General features: G+C 38.5%; 1 protein-coding gene across 3 annotated transcripts in view; it reads left to right on the forward strand.

Annotated features, from left to right (window-relative positions):
* The window catches only part of CSGALNACT2 (chondroitin sulfate N-acetylgalactosaminyltransferase 2), a 31,778-nt gene extending 11,910 nt beyond the window's left edge, over positions 1–19,868 (forward strand). Inside the window, exons 2-8 of one of the 3 annotated variants that reach the window (XM_021400408.1) lie at positions 3,763–5,003; positions 10,848–11,064; positions 11,556–11,657; positions 13,245–13,423; positions 15,185–15,279; positions 16,690–16,771; positions 17,877–19,868. In XM_021400408.1, coding sequence (XP_021256083.1) covers positions 4,340–5,003; positions 10,848–11,064; positions 11,556–11,657; positions 13,245–13,423; positions 15,185–15,279; positions 16,690–16,771; positions 17,877–18,169 — 1,632 coding nt within the window. In that variant the 5' untranslated portion in view covers positions 3,763–4,339 and the 3' untranslated portion in view covers positions 18,170–19,868. Of the gene's footprint in view, positions 1–3,762; positions 5,004–10,847; positions 11,065–11,555; positions 11,658–13,244; positions 13,424–15,141; positions 15,280–16,689; positions 16,775–17,876 lie in introns of those variants that run through there. The other 2 variants (XR_002439899.1, XR_002439900.1) reach the window with 2 other exon arrangements.

The following is a 22,063-nucleotide window of genomic DNA, read 5'->3' on the forward strand; positions in this document are numbered from 1 at the left end:
TCTCTCAGAGTATCAGACTCTGCAGATTCCCCCTCATCCTAACTTCCCAATCATGCTGTCCCTTCCTCCTTTCCTCATTGGCTGCAGCACTCAGAGGTTACAGACTTCACTGTCTGCCTAATACGTGTTCCCCTTGTGACCTATGTATGTGACCTATTAGGCCTGCATTAAGTCCAGTGTTCATAAGTTTAAGTTGTCTGAAGACCTTAGCAACTAAAACTGTATTTGGTGAGAGTGTACAGATGGAGTGGGAAGGAATTTGCAAGCTTTTGCACAACAACTTGTGAGCAAGTGCATCTTATTCGCAAGTCTCTGCGTGAATGATTTTTATTAGCAAGGGTATCTCATTGGCAGGCCTCTGATTAAATGATTTGATTTGCAAGGGCATCTTCAAGCTTCTTTTATCTCAACGTATGTGGAAAAGAGGATAGAGAAAGTGACAGCAGAAGTGACACTGAAAAAATATAAGGATGTCTGGACTGGTTCAATCCCCAGTATAGCAAACTAACTTACACCTTCAGATTTCCATGTGCAATTTAAAATCTCAGTATTTAACATAACCAGTTGCACAAACATTCCTTGTGTTCACAGGTCCAATGGAATTAATAGTGGGAAGAATGCCTGTTCTTTACAGCATTGCTCTAAAATTGTCAGCATTAAACAGGCAAGGTCTGTCTCTGTGCAAAAGGCTGTCTTAATAAGATTGTCACTAGCTCTCTAGAAAAGGGTTTCAACTAATGAGGCATAATTAGAGCCTCAAAGGAAAAGCATCAGTGAGGTCTCTGCAGCCCAACGCGTTCACTTTCTGTACCTGGCAGAAATGGATTTATTGTTTCTTTGCTTTAAGTACCCCTGAAGGCAGTGCTCCCTAATACAGACCTCTAGTCCCAGTAGATAAGGCTCAAAAACTTGCAATTACTTGTAATCTGTTGTTCTTGCATTGATGATGCAGTGGAAATGGCTTGTGTCTGTGTTGGCATGCTGTCTTTTCATAGTCTACTGTAGTGATGTACATTTGGCTGCAGTGAAGAAACTAATTAAGAACAGAGTTCGTTCATGGCTCCTTGCTATTGTCTGAGGGAGTCTTAATCTCCGGGGGCACTTTGTCCTCCTGACACCACATCAGGCAATCTGTTTTCACTTGCTTCTAAGAAAAGAATACGTCCTAAAGAAACTTAGTGACCCACCATAGTTGAACACAAGGCAATTTATTGATAGGTCAGAGAACTGAATAAAGGCCTCATACACTAACGCCACAGCTTCAGGGGGTTTTATGCATCACTTAGTAACAGCCCATGGAATAGGAGGCTTCATGACTTAAGTGAGAGGTTGTGATGAGCCAAATTTGGGGGTGGTTTCCAGCTGCCTGCACTGCCCATCACTAAGATATACAGTGGTAGCCTGAGTCAATTAATGCAGTCTCTTCACTAAAAATATTAGTCCCTGGTTTCTGTTATCTGCTTTCATTTTTCTTAAATTATACTGTAAAAATGTGCAGAGGTGCAAAGTGCTCTTCATGTTCTGCTGAGCTGTAACACTTAGCCTTGTTTCCTGTCATGTTCCCAGCGCTGAAAGCATCTCTTAATAATTTGAAAAGCTGATTGCTGTGGTGATAAAATAGCTGTGTTTGTGTATGCAATGATGCAAAAAAAAATGCTATTCTTGACAGCAGTAATAAGGCTGCACAGTAAAAATAGTTGAAACTGTATTTGTCTATGCTTTGCCCAGTTCAGGTAGTCTGACCGCTTTTTCAGTATGCCTTGACTGATCTAAGATGTCTTGGCTTATACGTGGTAAGGCTTTGCTACAGTCTAGTGTTTATGTGAATTTAAAGAAATATGTGGTTCTTCATGTTAGTAGTTGTGGCTTCACCTCTTGCTTTCTAACAGAACCAGAATGCAGGAGGAAATGTGCAGAAACATCATACAGGCAACTTTGTAGGAAGGAATGTTTGGGATGATGTTGCATCGCTTCTGTTAACTAGTTCTAGCCTGTAGTTTTTTCTTGTCTGCTTTGAGTCACCACATCTGGACCATGGTTTTCAGTCTGAAGATGCATCTGGTGCTGTAACATGCATTCAGTGAGGAATGACTAACTTCCGACTTATTTGGACTTCAGATGTCTTCTAGAGCTCAGCTGGCATGCCTGTTATTTGTTTTGTACCAAAGTGTCTAGTAGCTTCACACAAGTACAGAAAGCTTCAATTTCAAATAGCTATTGCTTTTAAGCTGCTGTATGCAGAATCTCTGTGTAAACAATCTATTTACACTTAAACTGGTTCATAGTCAGGGGTTCTCACACCAGAAGTATTTTAATGGTTTCAAGCAGTCCTGTAGGCTCCATCTGAATGGCTGCAAGTGTGAAGCTCCTGCAAGATTTCATGTGTATGATATGCCTGGAAATGCAAGAAAGGCAACCACTAGCATTGGTGGTATACAAATGTATTTAATCTTTCAGTCTTTGTTACTGAAGCTTGCTTGCAAATGATGTTGATTAGTGTGATACCACTGATGCATAGTACCTGGTACTCACTGAAACGTTTTCCTGGTGCTGGAAGCTGACGTAGAAGGGAGAAATATTGCAAGGACACATCAAAAATGTTGTAGGGATATGGTCCATGGTATAATAAACACATGACGCGCATTGTGGCAGTGGCTTTATTTTTATGTTCAAGCATGGTAGAATACAGACTTTCTTATTGGTGGCAGTGACAGATAGCAGTCTGCTCAACCCATGTCTAAGGAATATTGGAGTGTGCAATTTTTATTTCATCAGTATATTGAAATTGCACTGAGGTTACTCAAGCTCCAGATTTTCCCCCAGACAACTATGCAACGCAGTCAAAATGCATGCAGAGCAAATAGATTCCATGGATAATTTTTTATCAGCTTCAGCTACTTTTTACCACCAAGTTTTAAACCAAGTATTTTATTACCTTTAGGAAGTAGATTAACATACATGGAGCTTAATTTCTGCTGTATCCTTCTCTTTTCTTGCCTCTTTATGCTTCCACTGAAGTAGGCCCATTAACTGTTTTGCTGACTGTCATTTTTGGTATCCTCCTCTTGTGTAACTGACCTCTTTGTGGGCCTTTTCTCCCTGCTGTAAGGGGATGACCGATTCGGAGTGTCAATGCCTCTTTGCTCTGCCTACCTAAACTGAATGGTAGAAATGGTAATGAACTCAGTGTCTGAAGCTCCCTTTCTTCGCTTAGGATTCTATATTTGAAATCCAAATTCTGTTGGATTTGCCTTAATCTGGAATTATGATTCTGTGAACTTTGATATTTAAGTCCTCAGTACTTTATTCATGAGTGAATAATGACTCCCTAAAAAGATATTTACTTAAGTAAAAACAAATGGAAATACAAATTGCTGCTGCTGCTTCAAAATAGCTCTCGGTTTGGTTTTCAGTTTTTTAGATGAGTAGGAAGGGCATGTTTTCTCTTGTTTCCTCCTTCCCACGGCAGGAAGAAAAGAAATGGAGGAGTTAAAAACTTGATGAGAATACTGTTTTAGCTAGCACATAGCTGGATATGTGAGAAATCTGCATCGTTAGATTTTCTGGAAAATAGCAATATGAACACTGTGTCAAAGGGAATAACTGGGTGATGCAATGGAAAGAAATAATGTTTTGGCTTACCTATTTTCCTGCCCCTTCCTATTGCAGTTCTTAACATCTGTATGTTATCAGTTTGTTCATGTGCTTTTGAAATGACTGTCTGCTTTGTAGTTCTAATACGCATCTTTCTTTTAATTTTAGGTTCTGTCTTCATTTTGCTGACTCAAACCACAGATTACAAGGAGAGGAGAGAGAAGTGGAATAAAACAGTCAACTGCCAAAGGAAAATGTCAGACTAGCCAATGGCAATTACTGTTACTGACCTGTAGACTTCTTTCACAGTGGGAAAATGAAATGCTTTAGATTCAAAGCTTATAAAATATCTTATGCAGACTTTCCTCGCTGAATTTCAAGTAGACTAAAAACTCTAATCATTTCTGTTAGGAAATGGAAATATGATTCCTTGCTGGTGTCTTCCTTCTTGTTTCCCTTTTGCAATTTTTTTTGTCTGGGATAAGAAATCCTAAACTAGTTGTATGGAGGCAGCTAAATGTGCGGTTGATGGTCATGGATGATGCAGGAACTTCTGATTTATGGCTCTGCGATGACACTTGATTAGGGAAAAGATTGAAAATTGGTCATGTGCTGCATTACCAAAGCTTGCAGTAATAATTAAGGTCATACTTTCTTCCAGTTCCTAAGAACTGAACTCTGGGGTGATGTTCCCCAGAAGGTGTGAGCAACTAAGTTATCATTTTTGTTTGGAGACGGAAATAATATGAGAATGCCCAGAAGAGGCTTAGTAATTCAAGCCAGGACTCGCTGGCTGTTAGTGGGCATTGCTTTTCTATTCAGTTTAGTCTTGCTCATGTATTTGCTTGAGTGTGCCCCACAAACAGATAGTAATGGATCTTTACCTGGCATTATAGGTGAAAACATGGGTAAAGAGTACTATCAAGCTCTCTTGCAGGAACAAGAAGAGCATTATCAAAACAGAGCTACTAGTCTGAAACGTCAAATTGCCCAGTTAAAGCAAGAGCTGCAGGAAATGAGTGATAAACTGAAAACTCTGCAGGATAAAAAGAGCCCCAAGGTCAATGGCGTGAACTACCAGGGCACCAAAGAACAAGCATCAAATGATCTCCTAGAGTTTCTTCATTCCCAGATTGACAAAGCTGAAGTGAGCATGGGGGCGAAACTGCCCAGTGAATATGGTGTCGTTCCTTTTGAAAGCTTTACGTCCATGAAAGTATTCCAGCTGGAGATGGGGCTCACTCGACATCCAGAAGAGAAACCTGTAAGAAAGGACAAACGAGATGAGTTGGTGGAAGTTATTGAGGCTGGCCTAGAAGTTATCAATAATCCAGATGAAGAAGATGGTCAAGATGATGATGATGGAGTAGGAGAGAGGCAGCTGTATAGCGAAAATGACTTTGTAGAAGGTATGTCTGTTAGATGATATCCAGCCAGTTAATGAAATGTCACCACAGGCATTTAATGATGTTTGTTTTTCTAGGGTTTTTTTACCTAGTCAAAAATAGTCTTAAACAGTAATTAAACAGTAATAACTTGTATTTCCAACAGAGAATATTAGTGCTTAATTATGTTGTGTTCTGAATATGAAGCCAGATAACCATTTCTGAAGAGGGGTTCCACAGGGAGTGTACAGGGAAAGCTGTATCTGCTTAAATTATTGAGGCATTCATAACTGATTTTAGTGTCTTCGTTGCAACTGCTATTGCTTTTAAGTAATTGAAAGATTTCTAGAGAAACTGATTGCGGTGGGAGGGAGAAACTGATTCCTTTTCCAGCGTAGTTGAGCTACTTGGCTATGAATGTGCAGGGTATTTTCTTCACTCATCTCTACACCACCTTCAGTTAATAGTCAGGCTTCTGACTCACAGAGTTGGCATACTCATGCTGAGGAGAGTGTGTTGGCAGACTGATATGTTTTGATCATGTCATCTGAAGAGACCCTTCACGGTGTACTAGTCATGAGGTCTACTAAGATGTGTGACCTTGAACCAGGCTTACTGGAAAAGCATGTAAGCAGGTTACACGGAAACATGGAACTGTTAATATGAATACTTGTTTCAGTTTTCTTGTTCTCTCATCTGTTCTTTCAACAGTTGTGAATTTAATTACAGAACATATGGAAACAAATGCAACAGTTATACTTTCAACACTTACTGGCATGCTAAAAAAATGCATTACATAGAGTTTCTGTAAAGCTTGGCTTTCAAGGTACAATGTAATGCTGGTGAAGATGAGTATTATCAAAAACTGCCCTAGTACCTGCGTTCTTGTATTTACAGTACTAGATACAGTTCATGCTTCCATAACAGAAAAAAAAATTAGACCATACTATAAATGAGAGCATTACTATAGAAGGGATTTTGGTTCTCAACAGTACTGATGTCTGTACTACTAGGCAGCCACATGTTGGAGAAGGGTACAGCTGGCCTTGAAATAATTAGTTGTTTCAGTTGAAGTTGAACCAGCTAGTTGGCTAGTTTAGCTAGTTGGTCTATAGCTCAAAAAAAGTCTGCTTTTAACACTACTGTATTTAAAGTTTAATGCAAGACTCTTCCTTCAGGAAAGTGGGCCTGGATATAGAATCCAGTTCATTGTGTCAGTATAATATAGCCAGTGCAGCATTAAGCCCTTATTAGGGTTTTCACTTAAAACTGTATTTTATCTGGAGGTGGTCATTCTTGCAGTGTCTTAGTATTTTATTTTTAAGTGTGCAACTGCTTTTTTCTTTGTTTCACATACTGCTTATGCTCTAGAGGACTTTTTTTTACCTATACTGAAGTAGATACTCACTTCTGTTAGTGTATTGACTTCAATGGCTGCAGATGCCCAAGGAAGCAGATCTAGCACCTTACTTCATACATACACATAGCACATACTTCATACCTCTACTTCTGTTTGCAACAGTATATTTATAGTTGTTCTTGGAAATGAAACTAATTTATTTTTGTTTTAAAGGCAGTTCCCTAAAGCATAGGTTACTGCATATGTTTTCTACAGTTCCTGTACTTAAATGAAATATCTTTATGCTATAGCTCATGTGGATGTATGAGCAGCTAGTTATAGTGATGTATTCTCCTGTCTTGTCCGTCGGACAGAAGTTGTGGGATATGTGGGTGTTGTGTGTTTGTGTATGTGAAAAAAAACAACTGGCTAATTTAGATACTAGGCAAGCAAAAAAAAAAAGACTTATTAACTGTTTTCTGTTGTTGTTGTTTCAAACTTAGAGCTAAGAAATGGACCCAGTTGATAGTGGATCTTCACACTGTAGGTGTCTCATGCTGTGGCTCTCTGACTGGGGATCTTATGTGTTACCTCACTCGTCAGTGTCTTGATAGAAGTCCAGGTGGAAAGTTGGTCCCTTCCCTTTTGGAAAACTCTGCTCCCTTAAGCTATAATAAACTGTTTGGTTCAAACTTTATTGCAGATTCTGTCTACTGAAAAAGACATAACGGTTCCTGTAAATATCCATCACCCTGATGCATCAGGGTGATACTGCCTAACAGTATCTCACCATCATTACTATGTATGTAGCTGTTTTTCTTCTTCACTTCTATAGTCTTTGAGGCCCAGTCAGTGGAGTATCACTGTCTTTGTTTAAAAGAATGATCCAGATGTTTTTCTTAATATATTTCAGGATTCACTTACATTGGAGTTGCTTTCTGTAACAAAGGTGGCAGCTTTCCTATTGCCGTTTTTCCTCTATGTGCTCAGGCAAAATTACTACAACTACACTGTGACTGTTGGCAGACTTAAAGCAATAATGTTAAGTTCAAAATAATTTAAAAAAATTGAATTAATGCATTGCAACTTTAAAGCTACTTTCTGAAAATTACAAAATTACTTCTGTGTGAAGCTCAGCTGACTTCTTTTGAACAGTAAAATAGCGAATTTCTTACATCTATAGAGCTTTGTTTTGTTTTTACCCTTTTTGCTGTGATAGAATTCTCATATTAACAGAAAAAGATCTGGCCTAGAAATACGTTATTCCCTTTGCATGATGAACACTCCTAGAGGGGCTTAAGTTTCAGTTTTATGTATTTTCACAAATGAAAGTACGTGCAACTACAAACAACGAACATAATTGCTGATTTGGGCTTTCTAGGGTAGTAGTTGATTAAAATTAGGAAACTTGAGATCCATGTTTCAATAATACTGAGAACAGGAGATGAGTAAGAGAGGAAGAACATAATATTACTTATCCATCCACTTTCTTCAGAAGTCTGTGGTATTTAAATCTTGAGTGGTGATGCAAAGCTTAAGATCCAGTTTGTTTGGTAAGAAACAGAACTCTGCAAAGTGAGTAAAGCTTCTTGGACCAGGAATAACAACTGTTAAATTATTTCTGCTGCTTTTTACTTCTTTCCCTATAGAGCTCTATCTTGGATGGCAGCCAGAATATGCTAGTTGGAAGGTGAGATAGTTTTTGTTACATAACAAGTCAGTCCTGGGTGTTAAACTGAAAATACTAACTAGTAGAACAGCTGTTGGTTCTTTTTCTGTCTGTTCTCAATTCTGATTTCTGTGCATGGAAGCTTTAATCTCATAAAAGTATTCAAATTAGTAGATTACCTAAGAAGGCTCACTCTTAGCAAGGGGAGTAACTCTTGAAGGATATACTTGCTATTAAAAACAGTTGTGGAATTGATAAGATGTTGAGATGCAAATATTTGGAATTCTGTATTCCACCAGTTGAGTGCTGACAAGGCAATATGTGAAATTGAGTTTGGAAAATACTGGTGTAACTCTGAAATTATTTTAATATGGATTTTTTAATTCTGCCCTCTACCAGACCTCAGTTATACTCTGTTAGACTGTGGTGTAAGTTTATCCTTTGATTTGATAAGGTACTGACGACTGTGCTTTTTAGAAATTTCACTTACCTGTTTTAGCATAATTTTCATCTTTATGTAGCTATTGGATGCTGGAAAAAAGGAACATAATATTCAGTACTGAATTCTAATATATACAGGAATACTGGTATAACATATGTGCTGCTTATCGCGTGAGAACATGTTGTGAAAATACTGGTGCATCAACTGCTCCCATAGCCAAGAAGCTCTTTTCAGGCTCCAGTGCTTGATTAGTCAGCAGAGGGCTGGAGTGAAAAACTGTGAGGGATTTATGATCTCTCTGCTTCTAACAGTCAACACTGGATTTTCTCTGTTACAGTGAAACAGCCTTTTTGTTACTTCTAGTTTGGAAAAGCACATCAGTTTCAAACTAAGCGTTAAAATGTGCCTATTTTACATAGCTCTGTGTTAACAAAGGAAAATAAGTGGATTGGTGTGTCTTGCACAACTTTGTTCAAAGAGTAAAAAATGCTTGAAAAGTTAGGGTCAGTTACCATTTACTTGCAGTCACAACACCAGTTTGCTCTGCTATACCATGTCTCCCACAGCCCTTCTGAGGCAGCAATGGTGTTTCCTGTGAGTTCTGCCAGTGCTCATGTGTGCCTGCAACAAACAGGTTTCAAAGAGTTAAAGACTGAATGGGAGTTTGCTATAAAAGAGGCTGTTGGGCAGATATAAAACAAGGGCAACAAGAAGGAAAAATGGGGAATGAAACTGAGGGATCATGGGGGAAAGTTTAGGGAAAGCACTCTGGGCAACTACATAGGAGGCTGAGCTATTGGGAATCTGGGATCCAGAAGGGAAGTATCTTGGGATAAGATGGTATACGTGTTCCTGTGTGCAGTTCTGGGCTTTACAGTGAAAGAAGAATATGAAAATACTAGACTTATTTCAAAGGATGGCTGCCAAGATGGTGAAGGATCTGTGGGGCAAGATGTATGAGGAGCAGCTCAGTCCCTGGATGTGCTCAACCTGGAGCAGAGGAGGCTGAAGGAAGCCCTCATGGCAGCCCCCAGCTCCTCTCTGGGAGCCTCTGCTCTCTGGTGACAGCGACAGGGCCCGAGGGAACGGCATGGAGCTGCATCATGGGAGGGACAGGTGGAGGGTTAGGAAAAGATTGTTCACCAGAGGGCAGTGGTCATGGCCCCTGACATGCTCAAGAAGTATTTGAACAACGCTCTTAGGTATATGGCTTAACCCTGAAGTTGCCCTGCAGGAAGTCAGGAGTTAGACTCATTGATCCTCATGGGTCCCTTCCTACTTGAGATATACCATGATTCGTAACTAGCACAATGGGGTCTGTGTGGCCAGCTTAAGTGGAAGCTGTTTGGTTCATAGTCTAGATTGCTTCTTCACTACAGTGCCCTTATTTTCCTGAAGGGAGAGAGGAGTACTGAGGTGGGACGGACACAGAGTAATACTACTGGTGGATCTTTCCTGTCATTACTTCATGTTCTGAGGTTAACATGAGGTAGTATCAATACAGGATTAGCAATGCAGAGCACAGCACAGCCAAGTCTTCGGATGAGTCTTGGCCTTTTTCATGGTATAGAATTGGAGAGGCTGTTCGGTGCAGCTTACTTCGTTGATTTTCCTTAAATGAAAGCAGTCAGCTAACTGAAATACTTGTTCTGAATGGGGTAGATTCTCTGATGTGCATTAGGAGTCTTACAGTAAAATAATTAAAAATATTGAAGTAGGTAATCCTAGTTACAGAGGACTTGTATTATCAAATAGTGTTGTTAGCTTTATAGGAAACTACTTCTGCCTATGTCCCTAGATGACCATGTCTATGGTAAAATGCTACTGTTCCTGTTAATGGGATAGAAAACACTGTAGCTAATGGTCAGCAGCAAAAATATTAAAGCATTCCAGCATTTATTATATGAATTTTTTTTAGGTAGCACATTTCAGACTTAACAGGCTTTTTGAAGCAAGTTATTGTCATCTGCGCTGCTCACAGCTTGTGTTGTGTTTATTGCTGGCCAGATGATCTCAGCTATTGCTGTGAGCTAGCTCAGGGGAAGATCTTTGCCAAACAGTTTGAGAACAGGCAATATTAGATTTCAGCCATCCTTTTTGATAGCAAATAACTGAATTCCTTTTTGGTTGGGAAGACCCAACTCTATTTATGTTTGAAAAGTTTGTGGGACCATAGAACTTCTTTTCTTCTCTAAGAAGCAGAGGGAGCTGGAGATAATTTGTGATTGTTTTTGAGATCATTTATAAGAAGGTAGGAGACTGAGCTTGACTTGAGCTTGCTAATACAAGCAAAAAAAAAAAACAACCACTTAACAGCTTTGCTTGACACTTTTTAGTTCTCAGGAGAAAAGTGTTTCTGAAAATACAGTTGCTGGGATCTTTTGACTTTATAAATTACTTGTGTGACTTATTCTTCAGGTTACTATCGTACAGAAAGAGATAAGGGGACACAATATGAGCTGTTTTATAAGAAGATGGATGGCATGGAATACAGACATGTCACATTGTTCCGACCATTTGGACCCCTCATGAAAGTGAAGAGTGAGACTGTCGATATTTCTAGATCAATCATTAACATTATTGTTCCTCTTGCTGGAAGAACTGAGGCATTTGCACAATTTATGCAAAACTTTAGGTAGGTGCATGAGATTACATAGTGAGCTATGTTGCTGACTTTGAGTATTTTGTTTTCAGAATGAAATTTCTATTCTGATAGATTTGTGACAAAAGTAATGATTCCAACATTGCGTGCAACTGCCTGGGGATGTTTGTAATTTCATCCTATTGTATGGAGAAAATGGAAAGAACCAAAAGGAACTGAGAAATTCACAAGCACCACCAAACTCTTTTTAGAGCACATGACAGGGCTGTTGTGAGCCTGGGCACGCGTGATGTTGAACATCTTTCTATTTACATCAGCTTTTGAGCTCCTGTGTGTAAGATAAGTTGTATTGGAGCTTTCTGGTTCAAACATAAAAATGGGAGAAGTGGGAAAACTTCATTTTATTCAGTCTGACCAGAATACTTAAATCTGCGAATACATTTAAACGCAATAGTTATAAAGTATCTGAGGCATCTGTAACATTGTTAGCAGTAATTAATATCAGCTTATCTTCATGCTTCTAGAGATGTGTGCATTCATCAGGATAAGCGTATCCACCTCACTGTGGTGTATTTTGGACAAGATGGTCTATCAGAAGTAAAATCCATTCTAGAGTCTGTATCTAGGTAAGTGTGTCAATCTTTATAAACAAAAACATTTAAAAAGTTTGTATTGAAACAATACAAAGAAGAATCTTGCTATGGGCTAGTAGGAAAATAACTTGATTTTGGTTGACATTTTACAGCTTAAGTTGCGAAAGTCTCCTGAAGACTTACTAAATATCGAGCTTAACAAATCAAGATTAACAGCAGTGGCTTTGAGGTTTCAGTCTGACAGTCTGAAAAACTGCAGGGCTGAATCTTGCTGTGAATATTCAGTCATACTAACAGACTCATAAGAATTGAAATTCTTCTGAAGTGGAATGTATGTCTGGATAGTTGTTTCATTGGAAAATTCATTTTTATTTAATGATAAGGAAGAAAAATGATTGGCTTCTGTATTCAGGGCAGGCTGGTCAGCTACTGAGTCTGTCTGAGGAGTTGAGCTTTGCCCTCTGTCCTCTAGGTAATATGTAGTGAGTCCATTTCCCTCTGCTGTAAAACAACTCTAAATGAAGTATTTCATCGTGACTGTCAGAGCAAATAGCATTACGCTAGCTTATTATAAAATTGGTAAATGTTACTCTTCCGGTTCCAAGAACAAGTTTGCTCAGTGAAACAACAGACCTGCCTTACCTTTAGGTTGGTCAGTAGTGTCTATGGTATCTAAGGAGCTCCTGCTCTGCCTGAGCTCTTCTCAATCCTGAGCCTATGATAAATGTTATGAGCCCATAACATTTGTGAACTTAGAATGGGCATAGACAGCGTTGTTGCTGGCTTAAAATATCATGGTCAGTTGATCTGGCATGCATGGGAATCTTCTAGGAAGCAAGGAATGCTTCTGTCTTACTCCCGTAAAGCCTGCGTGACACACAGCCTGTCTTTGTGCTGGCTTCTTCTGTTTCTGGGGCACTTTCTGCCACCTGCTGTGTTCCCTATGAGACTTGCTGTTCCTCTAACAACAACCAGTCACGCTCAGAGTGGCAAACTCACAAAATCATTATCTGATATCTTTTCAGTGGAATTACCGTTGAGTATATTCACTCTGTTCTCTTCAGGAATTTTCCTCTGAATCAGACACACTTTGCCTGAAAGTATTCGTTCCTCAGATGTATTTCCAACCTCTCATTGCTATTCTTTCACTCGCATACAGAGAGCTCAAGCGTGCGTACTGCTGGTCCGAAACAGTGATGAAAAGCAAATTGACTGGGTCATGGTGGCATCAATATATAGATGACCTTTTGCCACATGAGTTTGGTGGTGCTAGGCTTTCTACTTGTCCTCCTCTCAGACTTGGTGAAGATGTTAGAGGAACAGACAGAGCTATTGTCTTATGAATTTAAAATAATATCAGTTGCCTGAAGGCCTTTTAAATCTGTTTGAATGATTTATTGCGAAGTGAAGTTACAGAATAAGACTTTTTGCACTGTGTAAAGTCTGCTACTTGAAACACACAGCTAAGTGGGAACTGATATTTTTTCTCATCCGGATGATGTAATTGGATTTTAAAAAAGCTTCTGGAGCAACATTACTGTAAAATGCTGAAAAAGTATAAATAGCCTCTTCTGCCCCACATTAGGATTTATTTTGGGTTTGGCTTTATTTTCCTTCTAGAGAAACTAACTTCCACAATTATACTCTCGTCTCTTTGAATGAGGAATTTAACCGTGGCCGGGGACTTGACATGGGTGCAAGAGCCTGGGAAAAGGGCGAGGTCCTGATGTTCTTCTGTGATGTTGATGTTTATTTCACAGCCGAGTTCCTCAACAGTTGTCGCTTAAATGCTGAGCCTGGTACGTTCCTTTAAGTAGCCGAAACTAAGTCGTCTTGATTAGCTTCAACTGATCTGAATTGCATGTACAGAAGACGAACCTGAATGATGGACCTTATTAATCCTGTGCACCAAGGAAAATAAAAGATACTCTGCACAAAAGACAATAGCATATATAATACAGTATTTGAGGAAGAACTTCTTTACGTTGAGGGTGATGGAACACTGGGACAGGTTGCCCAGAGAGGTTGTAGAGTCTCCTTCTCTGGAGATATTCAAGAGCCATCTGAGCACCTTCCTGTGTGACCTAATGCAGGGAACCTGCTTTAGCAGTGGGTTGCCCTCAATGATCTTCGAGGTTCCCTCCTACCCCTTTGATTCCGTGCATATTTAGACTGAGAAATAACTTTTGCCTTTGGGTAGCTTGTCTTAAGAACACATTGTACTTTTTTGTACAGTGAGTACAGTTTTCACATTCTTTTAAGATTTGGCAATCTAAAAGAAAGCTGGACAATTGTTTTAACAATCAGATTGCATGTAGTCTTGTGTAACAAAATGCAATGCAGGGCTTATTGTGAAAAGTGATTTCTTTTGCTGAACCAAATTCTCTAAGAAGTTTATTTCTTCTCACACTTTCTGTTGTATTGCTGAGACGCATCATGGGTGGTTTTCAGTAGAGCTAAATAATGTGCTCCTTACAGGAACTGAGCTAGGGTTCTGCATTTACCTCTGAAGTTCTGAATTCTTCTGACTGCTTTACCCAACTTTATGAGGCTTATTCTACAAGCTTTTGCAAAGATGGATAAAGCTTTCTTGAGTTGACAAGCATGCTAGTTAAGGCCTTCTAGTGTCAAATATTTGTTTTGTTTCTTAAAGTGTAATCTTATTCTACATTTCTTGCAGCCAGAAAACTTTCTCCAAATGTCAGTTTGGAGTGAATTGATATATTTGTCGCATAACGCACATACAAGAGACTGCTGTAAGGCAGATCTTTAGGTTCAAATTATTGTTCTTTCTCTCATTCCTGTCTCTGTACTTGATGAAGTGATTTGCATATGTAATTGGAAAAATTTGGGAATGTCTTGGGAGCTTTCTCATGGAAGGGATTTTGAGAGACTGTTTACCAATTCATGCTGACAGGTTTGTCACCTTTGCTTCAAGTGAGATCTTAAAACATTTTGTCCGTATTCAGAGCTCATACTCAAATCAGGGTTCTGAGAATTCTTGTGGGTTGTCACTGTTACCTTTACGCTACTGGCTTAGCAAGAGATTTTTGAAGAACATTATCAGGCTTCGGGAATAGGCACAGAACTGCTGTCATAGTGTAATCAAGATATTCAAAATGGTAAATGTTCTTACAGAGAGCATCCTGGAAGTAATATGCCTTTCTTTGCATACCCTGCGTTTTATGACCTTGCCTCTTTGCAAATGCAGTGTGCTATTTGGGCTTCACAATTTTTGTAGATTTATTGCTTACCATTGTTGCAGTTTTTTCACTGCCTTCTATTGTAATGTTGATGTATACATATACAGTCATTATGTGGAGATTATATATAGCTGTATATAAAGATGTACATCTAAGTATAGATGCATACATATTTTCCTACCCAACCCCCCACCTCTTGCCCTCAAGATGCTATAGACTACCTGAATGGAAAATCCTAGCTGTTAGACCTTAGATTTATTTGTTTTCATGTGATGGATAATAACAAATTTTCCCATTTTTTTTCTTGCCTTCAGAAAGGTTGCTCACAGTGAGTAACAGTTACCTTTTGACTTTTAGGAAAAAAGGTTTTTTATCCTGTGGTATTCAGCCTCTATAATCCTGCTATTGTCTATGCTAACCAAGATATACCACCCCCTGTGGAACAACAGTTGGTAAGTAGCATGATTTATTCTGAATGGGATCAATTGTGCTTTGTATTAAAATAGAACTAAATGTAACTTAATGGTCTGTTTGGGCTATCTTTTAACTGAGCGGAGTATATATAAACACCTTTCTCCACTATGGGCAAAGCATTTTGGAAGATAAACTTATCAAACAGTACAAAACTCATTCTTAAATGAGCTTGGAGTTCTATTTAAATCTTAAAAATGTGTAACTAATCAAGTGAAATTGGTAGCTCTTGACCTGCTTCTTAACACTGGGTTTGAAAGTCAATACTTTAGGGGATAGGGGTGTAACATGGCAGCAACTTGCATCCTGTGCTCTAGCAAATAGGATAACTGAAAGGAGAAAACTACAAATACTGCTTTATACGCTTCTTTCGCTTCTTAGCTAACTACAGTATGGTGGTTCAGGAAGTGTGCCATGTAACTCAAGGTAGCAAAGGTGTCGGTGGCTTCTTTTCACGCTGTATGGAGCTGTATTCTCTGCAGATTGTTTCCTTTCTGTTGCTATCCAATTCTACCGGAATCATTAGATGTTATACCACTAATTTCATTTTGCTTTTGGAATGAGAAACTCTATTTCTAGGGATCTGGTAGTCAAAGTTATACACAAATAAAGCCCACAAATATCCAATAGAATAGGTTTAAGAATAATGTGTGTGGGTGTTGTATGTCTGAGTCTTTGTTGCCTAACAGTGGAATGGCTGTAGAAAATGTCCATCCTTACACTCTTTAAAGAGGATACACAAGAGAGGATATTGGGGTTTAGCAGCTGGGACTTTTGGGATAGAAAAGATTCAGAGAGGGAAAGCGAAGAGCAGCACAGTTTTACTGAACATAATTAGTCCTCCCCAGTGTCCTGGGAAGGTAAGAGCTTTCTGGAATGCTTTAGAAAGTAGAAGGGAAGCTTTTGGCCTCTGGTAGTTGCAGCTGAAAGTAAATTTCTTGCCTGAAAGCTGTATTACTTGCTTATTCAAATCCAAAACTTTACGGCTACTGAATTCATAATCTTACTTTTCTAATTGTATTAGAAGAGGTAAATGTAGCGCTAGAAACTGAATAGGAATTGGAGTCCCAGGAAAAGATGATTTGGCAATAGCCTACCAAAAATTTACTGCTTGATCTGACCATATGTATAGAAAACAGATGTGGTGTCACTGAAAAGTACAAGTGGAAACTGCAAAGGATTAAGTACTTGGAATCAGATGGGAAGAGGTATAGTAATTAGAAAAGCCACATGTGCACAATATGTGATAAGACGGAAGTACTAGAAGCATTATATGCTGTATCCTGCACTGAGCAAACGATCAGAAGAATTTAGGGTTCTACTAAACCAGGTGTAGTGTACGTCCTTTGGTGTATCTTGCATTTCAAAAAGCTATTGTGTTAAAATTGCAGGTACACAAGAAGGATTCTGGTTTCTGGCGAGACTTTGGCTTTGGGATGACTTGTCAGTACCGGACAGACTTTCTAACTGTTGGTAAGAAAAGTTGGGGGGGAAGTGTTCAAAAGCTGATCCTGTTTTTGTCTAACAACAGATATCTTTATCTTTCCCAAATCCAATACTCCAGTCTGCTGACTATCAAGTTAGGCAGAAGTCAGATTTTTATAGATTTTTTTGTTCCATCTGATGTGTGTGTTAGAAGCTACGATATTTGTTAATATCAACAGTGTTTCACTCAGTCTGACACTTTTTTGTACTGCATGACTGTCTGGATCAAAATCACAGTTTAAGAAACACGTCTCTCAAACCTCTAACACAGAAAAACATTAAAATTCTTTCTTTTAAATAAGCTTGATTAGTTGAATATTGTTGTTCAAGACTACAAATATGCTTTGGCACCCTCTTGTGGCATGCTATTAAAACTGAGAATAGCCCGACAAATTTGGAGGGCTCTTGAAGACAATCTGCTAGAAGGTATAATGATATAAACCTATGTGCTATATAATGACTTGCATGCAGGCTGATTTCTAATAACAGGTGTGCTGTGTGTAAGCTATATGCTAAATGAAGATTTCATAATTTTAGAGCTTAGAATTTGTGGAAGTCTGAACTGATTTTCATTATGGTCCTGGAAAGGCAAGAGAAACCTTAAAAAGGTGGAATAGATTTGTTTTCTTAATCCAACATTTTAAGTTGTGACCTATGGAGTAATTGCTGGCATTTTTAGAGAGAGCCTTTCATGTGGTGACTGACTGCCTCAATTTCCAGCTGCTAAAATCCATTATGATTACTAAAAATAACAAAAAAAAGCATGCCTAGCATGGTTTGCCTACAATTTTCTGCAGCTGTCACATGGAGTGTCATGGCTAATGTGATTTGGGTGCTCTCTTGTAAGAGACTCTCTGAAGTCAGCAATGCATGATCTATGTCCTGGGCAGTACCACTACAAAAGATGTGGTATGTTTGAAGCGTCTTGCCCTCAATTTGGCATGCTTTGTCATGGACTGGTTACAGTTAATGGCTCCAGAATTTCTGGCATGTTGTGTAAGATTGCGTAATAAGTTATGTGAGGAGTGTTGCTCTTTTTACCTTGGAGGTAGTTTGTATAGCAAAATAACGTTTTCTGATACTGTTTTTATAGGGGGTTTTGACTTGGAAGTGAAAGGTTGGGGTGGTGAGGATGTTCACCTTTACAGAAAGTACTTGCATGGTGACCTTATTGTGATCAGAACACCGGTCCCTGGTCTCTTTCACCTCTGGCATGAGAAACATTGTGCAGATGAACTCACTCCAGAGCAGTATCGCATGTGTATCCAGTCCAAAGCCATGAATGAAGCCTCTCACTCGCACCTTGGGATGCTGGTCTTCAGGGAGGAGATTGAGACTCACCTCCGTAAGCAGGCTTACAGGACTAACAGCGAAGCAGTTGGTTGAATGGAGCCCCGTAGCAGAGTGAAACTGGTGACTTCAAATTCACAATGAACCAGCATCATTTTACAGCCTTAATTCAGCTTAAAAATGCAGTGCCTCTCTTTTTCAGTGAAGAAGAGTTTAGGTTTTTTTTTGGTTCTTGTATTTGTTTTCTGAGTAATTATTGGACTGATACTATTTCCTACATATCTAAGTTCAAACACCTCAAATAAGAAATTGGAAAGCATATGTAGTTCAGAGAAAACGTCTTTGGTATCAACTGGAAAAATCTGTGGAACATACAACTCAACACTTCTCCACATGGTACATTTTGATGCTTATATTTGTGTTACTTTAAGAATTAAATCTTTTGTGTTATCTGAGTATTTTCAGTCTACGGCTCACTGCACTGTGACTTTAGAAAGATACTATACTTGCACTCCATTGTAGAAACAAGAGATGTGAAAAAGAATCTCACTATAAAAGATAATACAGAGTATTCTAATTGGTATGCTAACTGTTCCAGTTGTTGATTTTACATCAATACCAGTATACTGCATTTGCTGTATTAACAAATGTTCATGTTGTTCGATACAATATACTTCACTTGAAAGGGCAGGAAAATTAACGTCTTTTTAAGTGGAATTTTCATGTTTAATGGAATTTCGCACTGCAGAAGACTCCACCACCTTACGTTGTTGATGGATCAAAGAAGTTGGGAATGTTCCAGTTGTGCATTTCTGGTTGTAGTCTTTTCCCACTGTAGTACTACATCATAGAATCCCTTCTGTTAACTGAACTATGCTATGAAATGTATATTTTAAAGATTTTTTGCCCCATTCCTTATTCAACAGCCCTGCTTCCTCATTTCAGTCTTTAAGCTGAGGAACCATCATTTCATTGCCATGTAAATTTATTAGAGACCTATTTGCTGTTATGCCAATATTGTCCCCTTCTTTCTCTCCCTCTGACATTTTCCTGACACGTTTTCAGAAGGCAGTCATATACTCTTAAGCTGTTTCTCTGACTGGAAAATTAAGTGCAGTTTCATAGGATACTTTCCATTCTACTGATTATCCTAAGTAGCCTTATTCTTTTTCAATTGAAGGTGTGGGAGGGTGTTGTTTTCTTTTCTTTTTAATTTTTTTTTTGGAGGGGAATGGAAAGGGTCAAGCATGCATGAACAGAATTATGCTGTGGTCTCATGAGTGTCTTGTACAATGACACTACTACTTTACTACTTCCCTTTCAGGTATTCTGGGATGTATAAACAGTTGAAATGCAGGCAGGTCACTTTTCTCCATGTTGTCTTACGCTACCATATGGCATGCCTCATTTTTTAATATATTTGTTATCAAAATTAGTGCTGAGATACTAATTCAGTGGTTAAAACATTTGCTTGGTCTCCACTGAATTTATAAATTAGGTGAAAACTCTTCTCAAACCAGGTAATTAAGTTCTGTTAATGAATTTGATTGAATTCAGTTTGCTTCAAGAATTTTGAAAGCAATTAAATATTTGAATGGATGAGTTTTCTGAATAGCAGATGCTCTGCAAATAGTTCTGGGCACTGATCCTTTTATATGTACATAACATTTGCCTTTATGTAACTTATTGTGGAGAACAGTGTACTGTATTGTACTTAGAGTGGAGAGAACGCATTGCAAGGCTTCTTGCAGTTGATATTCTCTGTATAATAAATGGAATATCTGCATTTTAGAAATTGTTTAAAGCTGTTTATTTGAAATAAGTTGTTTTACGATAATATTATTATTACTATTACCGGCTGATATATCAAATTCAAGTAATAGTACGTGCACTGGGAAGTTCAACCAGCTCATTTTTGCATATCAAGTGAGTATCTATCCAGACAAGGTATGAAACTTTAAATGTAAGTAGAAGTTGTGTTACTTCAAGATACCTTGGTGGTAGGTCCTAACAAAGTAAGGTACCAGTGAGGAAAGGATTAAGTATATAGACATGGTGAGTTTCAGGGAGATGCATATGGGAACTTCTGTTGAGGCTCTGGCCCTTAAAACTTCAGCTGCTACTGCTGTCCTAGCTCTACAGGCACAAGAGTAAGCATCAAAAATGTCTCTCGTGTGGCACACACTGGCATGAATACTAAGGTTGTATGGAGGTGTTAAGCATTGCTGCTGATCAGCAATGATTCTGTGATCAGAATCCAGCTGAGTTTCCATGTTTTGTACACTGCAGATTGTTGATGCTGATAGCCAGATCGTTCTGCTCTTTTTCCATTGAGTGATTGTACTTTTTCTAAAAGGCTGAAATGGGAAAGGAAAACAGTGTCTAATGTCTGTCTGTGCAATCAAAAATGGTCTGTGGCATTGTTGCTGGAAGAGAATCGATAGGAACAACTTTGGAAAACTTTTTATCCATTCATTATCTCAAAATGTGGAAGTGAATGTATTAGAATGAAGAGAAGTCACAACTATCAGAAATTGCTTATGGCATTGCTGGGTATAGACGTAAATAGTCCAAATGACTGAGGATTTGTGAACTTTCTGGAATTGTTTCAGCCTGCACTACTACTTGTCTCTTCTGCATCATTAGTTCTGCTCTGTGCAGTAACTGTTAGTGTGAGAAAGTGCTATGGCATATTAGCTCACAAAGAGCACATTTGTGCTCAGTTACAAAAGCCAGAAATACTAGGATGGACTGTGTGCTATGTTAAGTCATAGTAAGGTACTTGCGGTACAATGGTAGTAACAGGAGTAGTTTTAAGCATGGGATCTTCTCAGGTTTTTTTTTGCTACTGAATATTACTGGATTTTGTACATGCATCTCATAGTCTGCCAATGCCTGCTCTACTGCAAGATGATTATCTTACTGCTTGCAATCTGTAGAACATACACAGCAGAAAGATGTTTTATTGTAATAGTGTTTTACAGTTTGTAGGGTAGCTTATTAATAACTATCACAGCAGAAATTAAATCAGTTACTCAAATTAAAAACTCATAAGATTTAAAATCTCCTCTTCCAGGGAGGGAGTTGTTACTAATCATGTGCACCTCACATTCCCTAATGATTTATCACTTACTATTTTTACTTTATTAGTGGAATTAGATTAAAAATTATGAATTACTACCCTAGCCTCCTAGCTCTTCATTAAATCTTAAAGTAGGTCTTTATTTTATTCTCAAGAATTTTTGAGTTTTGCTCTTGGGCTTGAATAGGGACTTGACTTAAAATAAATAAAATAATCCAAATAAAGATTTTTTTGTGATTTTTTTCCCTCAATGAATTAATAGGTATTCTTTTCAAAATACAATGTGATGCTTTCCTGTAAGCAAGGGCTTCACTGAAGAGAATCAGCTGATTGAATATTACACAGATTACTTTGTCTATTTTAACAGGGACTCTCCAGAAGAGGGCAAGATGCTTTCTTGTATTTCTAGTATCCCAAAACACAAAGAGAAAAAGTTAAGATCTACAAGTTGCAGAGAGACTGATTCTGTTCACTGTGTTGCTACAAAAGTTACTCAGATTTGTACAGTTAGCTTCAGAAAGTCATCATGTGCCTGCTGCTTTCCTAAGTCTGTTCTCCTGCTTTTCATCACTCTTTGGGAGTTTCTCTTTCCCCAGAAGGCCGCTGACTACATGTTCTCTGGAAGTGTTTCACTTTTTCTTCCTTCTCTACCTTAGACTTGGGAAAAGGCACGGGCGGAGGCCATTTCAGGGCTCAGATTTCACAGTTATTAACAGTTAGCACAGCATTATCTCAAACTAATAAATCAGGCATCTTCTGTCTGGCTGTGGATGATGGTGATATGTCAGTTAACATAAAGCTAAATCACTGCCCAGTATTAGGCAGATATATGTGCAAATCTTGAGAGCAACTTTTCTCCAACTCCTTAGTATACAAAGAAATAAATTAAAAAATTTGTGTGCTGTATA

This window comes from Numida meleagris, chromosome 5, assembly GCF_002078875.1.
Source record: "Numida meleagris isolate 19003 breed g44 Domestic line chromosome 5, NumMel1.0, whole genome shotgun sequence".
In the NCBI taxonomy this organism is placed as follows: domain Eukaryota; kingdom Metazoa; phylum Chordata; class Aves; order Galliformes; family Numididae; genus Numida; species Numida meleagris.